Below are 5,483 nucleotides of genomic sequence, written 5' to 3' on the forward strand. Positions count from 1 at the left end.
TTATAATCTTTGATATTTTTAAGAAAGGTACAAATGCAACATGATGTCTCCATGAGCTGATTTCAGGTTGTTTCAGGTTCAGATTTGTCAGTTTTTGTTCATAACAGATGAAAACAAAGTGATTTTGTGAGGAAGAGCCAAAGCAGCACTCAGTGTAAGGATCTGTATCACTCTGCTCGCCTCAGCTCTGTGCTTCCATTTTCACACTCAGCCACAGTAGCTTTGCATGATTCACAGTCCAAAGAGAGCACCGACCTGACGGAGCGGTCGTCGCTGCCGGTGACAGCCAGAGGCTTTTTGGGGTGAACGTCGAGCGCCCACAGCTCGCCCTCGCTGTGTCCCTGCATGATGAGCAGCGGCTTGTCCCGGTCCCGCACCATCACCTGCACAGGTACAACAACTCAAGAGCAGGTTTTCACATTTTAAAGCACCACATCACGCACGTTTCAGTGCCGATCTGAGCTGCTAAAACTGCCTGACATTAGAAACTCTTCACAGTTTTGATTAATGAGAACATTTTGTTGCCTGCGTGTCAGCAGGAGGTCTTCACAAAAATAAAACTCTTTGAAACGCGTCGCCGCAGGGAGGGAACAGCGTGAGGTTTCGTCTTCTTCCTCACCTCAAAGATCTCGCTGTCCTGCGTCCCTGCCAGGATCCGGTCGGCTCGCCAGCAGACGCTGCGAATAGACAGACCTGAAGGAGGGAGGAGAGGAAAGGAGAAGGTAAGGTGACACAAAACTGTCAAAACATCAGGAGAAAGACAAAAATAAAACCAGTGGAGAGGAAAAGAAGCAAACAGGAGGATAAAAATGGAAGACGACAGCGCTGCAGAGGAAGCAGGTCCTCGGTCTTGATGAACTCGGTGGTTAAATCCACTAAATAAACGAAGACGAGCTCCGCTGTCGCTGGCTGCTGGAGGCTGGAGAGGTGGCGGTGCAGCCAGGTGAGGGTGGACGGAGCTCCATGAACCTCTGGACTGCTTCGTTTTTTATTTTCACTTTAAAAGCACCGAAAATGATTCGGTTAGTTTTAGGAAAAGAATCCGGTTCGACTGAAACGCACACCTGCACTACAGCAGAGACACGTGGACACTCACATCATTCATCTCAGTTCAGAACACCCCCAGGAGGAGCGCAGGAGGTGTCTGATCAGAGGGAGATCTGGACTTTGTGAATGTAGTTCAACCTGCTGACTCAGCTCGGCTTCAACCTTCGTGTTTTTTTTAAGTTTTGCTGCTAAAACTGCTTTTTTCCACCATCGGAAATGTAATTAGCAGAGCTGCTCAGCAGCTCAGCGCTCGCCAATTAAGAGCATCTGCTGTGGCTGATGGCATCGCTCAGCATGTGATGTTTTCCTGTAATGTTGTTAGAAACTCCGGAGGTTCAGCAGCCAAAACAGGCCGACAGCAGAGGAGTTTGTGAGGCACGTGGGAAATAACTGGGAAAGATTATTTTTTCTTCAGCTTCAGACGCAGGAAGAGCGCGGCGCACCGCGGGAGAGGAGAAGGAAGCAGAAACAAACCGACTTCCTGTCCACGTACAGAGCAGCGAGAGGCGAAGAGGACGGGCTCGTCGTCTCATCGGGCGTGGAACTCCAACATTTTTAGGCGCCGATATATTAGCAGCCTTTCAGACTAATCCACCATGAGATGGCAGGTTTGTATCTGTTGGGTCACGTCGGTCAATGTCAGAACTCGGACGGATTCAAACCGTTGAGCGTTATAAGAAACAAGGAGAACCATGCAAAGCTGTCCTAGAGCAGGATGCTCCCACATTTCCTGTCCACAGATGTCACAGCGACTGGTTTCAGGATGTTTTTGAGGAGATGAACTTTGACGGTTAATCAGAAGCTCCATCGTGTCTGCAGCAGAGATGTGTTAAGGAGGAGAACTCGTTTCAAACTGACAAAACTTTTGCCTCCTTCCTTTCATCTTTTCTTCCTTTTTAACTTCTTCCTCAAAATCTTCAGAGAGGAGATTTTAAAAGGAGGCGGTGGGATTAATGGCTCGCCCTCGAGCTGCTCCTGAAGGAAGAGCGTACGTCTGCACCTCCTGCTGGGCAGCGACATTTCGGAGGAGGGGGAGGCGAGGGGTTCAAACAGCCATCACCTCTGGATTTGAGCTGAATCAGGTCAAATAAAGATGAGAAACCTCCTCAAAGAAAATCAGGTCATTTTAAAACCTTCAGCTGACAAAGAACCGTCGGGATGTAAGGACCGTTCCTCCTCATTGTTTAGAATAGAGATAAACCCGCCCCTCCCTCCCACCTGAGCCCCTCCCTCCCACCTGAGCCCCTCCCTCCCACCTGAGCCCCTCTCCGTACCTTAACTTTGCAGCCTCAAATGAACCTTTTCTGTTAAATCGTGTTAGAAGCTGAGACCTCGTCCCTGTGTGCACCTGTGTGATACAACACTGTCACCTTTGCTGCTGTAATGACCTGCGGTGACCCCGTGACCGTACCTTTGTATCCCTGCTCGGCCTCTCGCAGGTCGATCTTAGTGATGGGTTTGAAGTCGACGTCCCACAGTCGGATGCAGCCGTCTCTGCCGCCCGTGGCGAAGCCCTCCTCGCAGGAATACATGCTGAAGATACCGGCCTGAGAACACACACGCATCCACACAATGAAGCAACGATGGACCCACGTCAGCCAGACGTGCAGACGAGTGTCACGCTGGCCTTCTGCTGCGACGGGAAGCAGAGGTGAGACTCACGCTGTGGGCGGACTGGACCGTTCGGATCAGGTTGAGTCCCTTCCAGACGTAAATGTCTCCGTTAAGCGCCCCGGAGTACGTGATGTCATCTTTAGCCGAGGCCACACACAAGATGGTCTGCAGGTCGCCCGTCTTCCCGAAAATCCCCCGCTTTGGTGTGAGAGCGTTACCGCACAGGGACCAGAACTGCGAACACAAACGGAGGCGGTCAGGAAGGAGACGGGGAGACACCTTCTTACTGTTCGAGGCCAGATCTGCGTCCTAGACGCAGATTAACGATGGATTTAGTTTCAAAAGCACATGTAAAGAGTGAGGGGAGGGGCTAACTGAAAGACCAACGGGCACCAGAAGTGTCAATCACACAGTAGCCCCGCCCTCCCTGTCTGCATAAGAACCAATGATCACCTTGACAACGGCTACATCGCAGTTCCCTCTGCAGAGTTTAAAACTAAACACACCTGAGCTTACTTCTTCACAAACACAGAAGCAAACATGGACCCAGACCTGAAACACGAGTCTGAAGAGAAAAATGGGGCTGAGGACGCTAAAGCCAGTCATGAAGTGGCCACCATCCGGCGAATCTACAGGTTAGAGGCGTTGGAAAAGCTACGTGAAGATGTGACGAGCATCATTGAACATTTCATGGAGGATGGCTTTCTGGAGAGCGATGGAGACACGACAGAAAGTGACGGAGATGCGAGAGAAAGTGACGGAGATGCGAGAGAAAGTGACGGAGACGCGAGAGAAAGTGACGGAGACGCGAGAGAAAGTGACGGAGATGCGAGAGAAAGTGACGGAGATGCGAGAGAAAGTGACGGAGACGCGAGAGAAAGTGACGGAGATGCGAGAGAAAGTGACGGAGACGCGAGAGAAAGTGACGGAGATGCGAGAGAAAGTGACGGAGATGCGAGAGAAAGTGACGGAGATGCGAGAGAAAGTGACGGAGACGCGAGAGAAAGTGACGGAGATGCGAGAGAAAGTGACGGAGACGCGAGAGAAAGTGACGGAGACGCGAGAGAAAGTGACGGAGATGCGAGAGAAAGTGACGGAGATGCGAGAGAAAGCGAGTTTAGTGAGAGCGAGCCTGAAATGCTGAGAAACGGGGCTGAGGACGCTAAAGCCAGTCATGAAGTGGCCACCATTCATGGAATCTACAGGCCAGAGGCGTTGGAAAAGCTACGTGAAGATGTGAGAGCATCATTGAACATTTCATGGAGGATGGCTTTCCGGTTTTAGACCGCTTCATGGAAGAGTTTCTGGAGAGCGATGGAGACACGACAGAAAGTGACGGAGATGCGAGAGAAAGTGACGGAGATGCGAGAGAAAGTGACGGAGACTGCGAGAGAAAGTGACGGAGATGCGAGAGAAAGTGACGGAGACGCGAGAGAAAGTGACGGAGATGCGAGAGAAAGTGACGGAGAGCGAGAGAAAGTGACGGAGACGCGAGAGAAAGTGACGGAGACGGAGAGAAAGTGACGGAAATGCGAGAGAAAGGTCGCAGGACAGGACAGAGTGCCGAGACGACTGGAGAGGTTACCCCATACCTGAGGAGAACACTGAGAGCACTGAGAAGGAGGCTCCAGCAGGCTTGGGGAAGAGTGATCTCCACCAACTGTTTGTGTTAAAATCACACAAATAAAAAAGAAAAAACAATCTAAATTGTCCTGGATTTGTCTTGTATTTAAATCCACAGCAGTGAACCATGTGAAGGTGCTTTTTGATATCTGGACTGGACTCTGATTGGATGAGAGAAGCTGAGCTGGGAGTTGTCTCCAGCTTTTATATCTGCTTCCTTCTCGGCTCGTTAGAGAGTCAGAGATATTTAATGACGGGCGTTCAGAGGAACTATTTTATTACCTCGAGTGAAACTAAGCGGCTACATGAAGGTGGAGAAGGTCAATGTGCTGACCAGTCATATTTCTGGGTAGGAGGAATACGTTACATTTTACTTCCACATTTCTGGAGACGAGCACAAAACGACGATTTCTGCGTTACCTTGATGTGCTTCACGCCGCAGCTCACCAGGCGGCTTTGCTGAAACGGATCCCAGCAGATGTCAAAGATCTGGAGAACAGAAGAATCGTCCGTTATCGGGTTTATGTGAAAACGCGTGCATGCACAGTGGAAGTACGATGAGAAGGAAACACTTTCAAACTCTGTAAAAGATTTTTTATTGAGATCTGATTGGTGTGTGGTGCTTCACGCTGATTTTCTGTCCCGCTCAGACGGCACCGCCCAGAGGCTTTGCCAGACGGCGGCAAGCGGCGAGGCTTAACTGCAGAGGAAGCTGATTGGTGCACGCTCTCACCCTGTCCGAGTGTCCCGTGGCCGTGGCCAGGATCTTCCCTCTCTTCCACTCCCAGATACACACCGTGTTCTTGGCGTCCAGGCCGACCGAGGCCAGCCGCTGCGGAGGAGAGACGGGGACGGTTACGCATCCAAAATGTCTACAAACAATTTAAAAAAGAGGCTGAACGTGCAGAAATCTGACAGCTCATCTGCTTCATACGTGCAAAAGCTTAATCCAAGCTGACAGAGGGCGGGGCTCCCTGCTCGATTAGCCTGACGCTCATGTGACGTGTTTGTAAGTGTAAATATAGCAACTCTGCAACATTTCAGATGAACTCAAGTTTATTTCTAACGACCAAACCTTTAAAGCGTTTTCAAAGGTTTGCTTGGAAAGGCTGAGGTCAAACTGCAGGAATGTCTTAAAGACATAAAGACCTGGATGGCCGCTAACTTTCTGCTTCTTAATTCAGATCAAACTGAGGTTA

The 5,483-nt window shown here is 50.3% G+C and overlaps 1 protein-coding gene across 1 annotated transcript in view; it reads right to left on the reverse strand.

Annotated features, from left to right (window-relative positions):
* Positions 1 to 5,424, reverse strand: part of LOC102310565 (echinoderm microtubule-associated protein-like 6) — a gene marked incomplete at its 3' end in the record, with an annotated part of 5,650 nt that extends 226 nt beyond the window's left edge. Inside the window, 6 exon segments of the mRNA XM_014331410.2 lie at positions 256 to 383; positions 620 to 693; positions 2,459 to 2,594; positions 2,710 to 2,895; positions 4,705 to 4,773; positions 5,018 to 5,424. Of these exon segments, the coding sequence (XP_014186896.2) occupies positions 256 to 383; positions 620 to 693; positions 2,459 to 2,579 (323 nt within the window).
* Between the last annotated feature and the right edge of the window lie 59 nt (positions 5,425 to 5,483).

Source organism: Haplochromis burtoni, unplaced genomic scaffold, assembly GCF_018398535.1.
Source record: "Haplochromis burtoni strain Fernald_Lab_line unplaced genomic scaffold, NCSU_Asbu1 Contig_2405, whole genome shotgun sequence".
NCBI lineage: Eukaryota > Metazoa > Chordata > Actinopteri > Cichliformes > Cichlidae > Haplochromis > Haplochromis burtoni.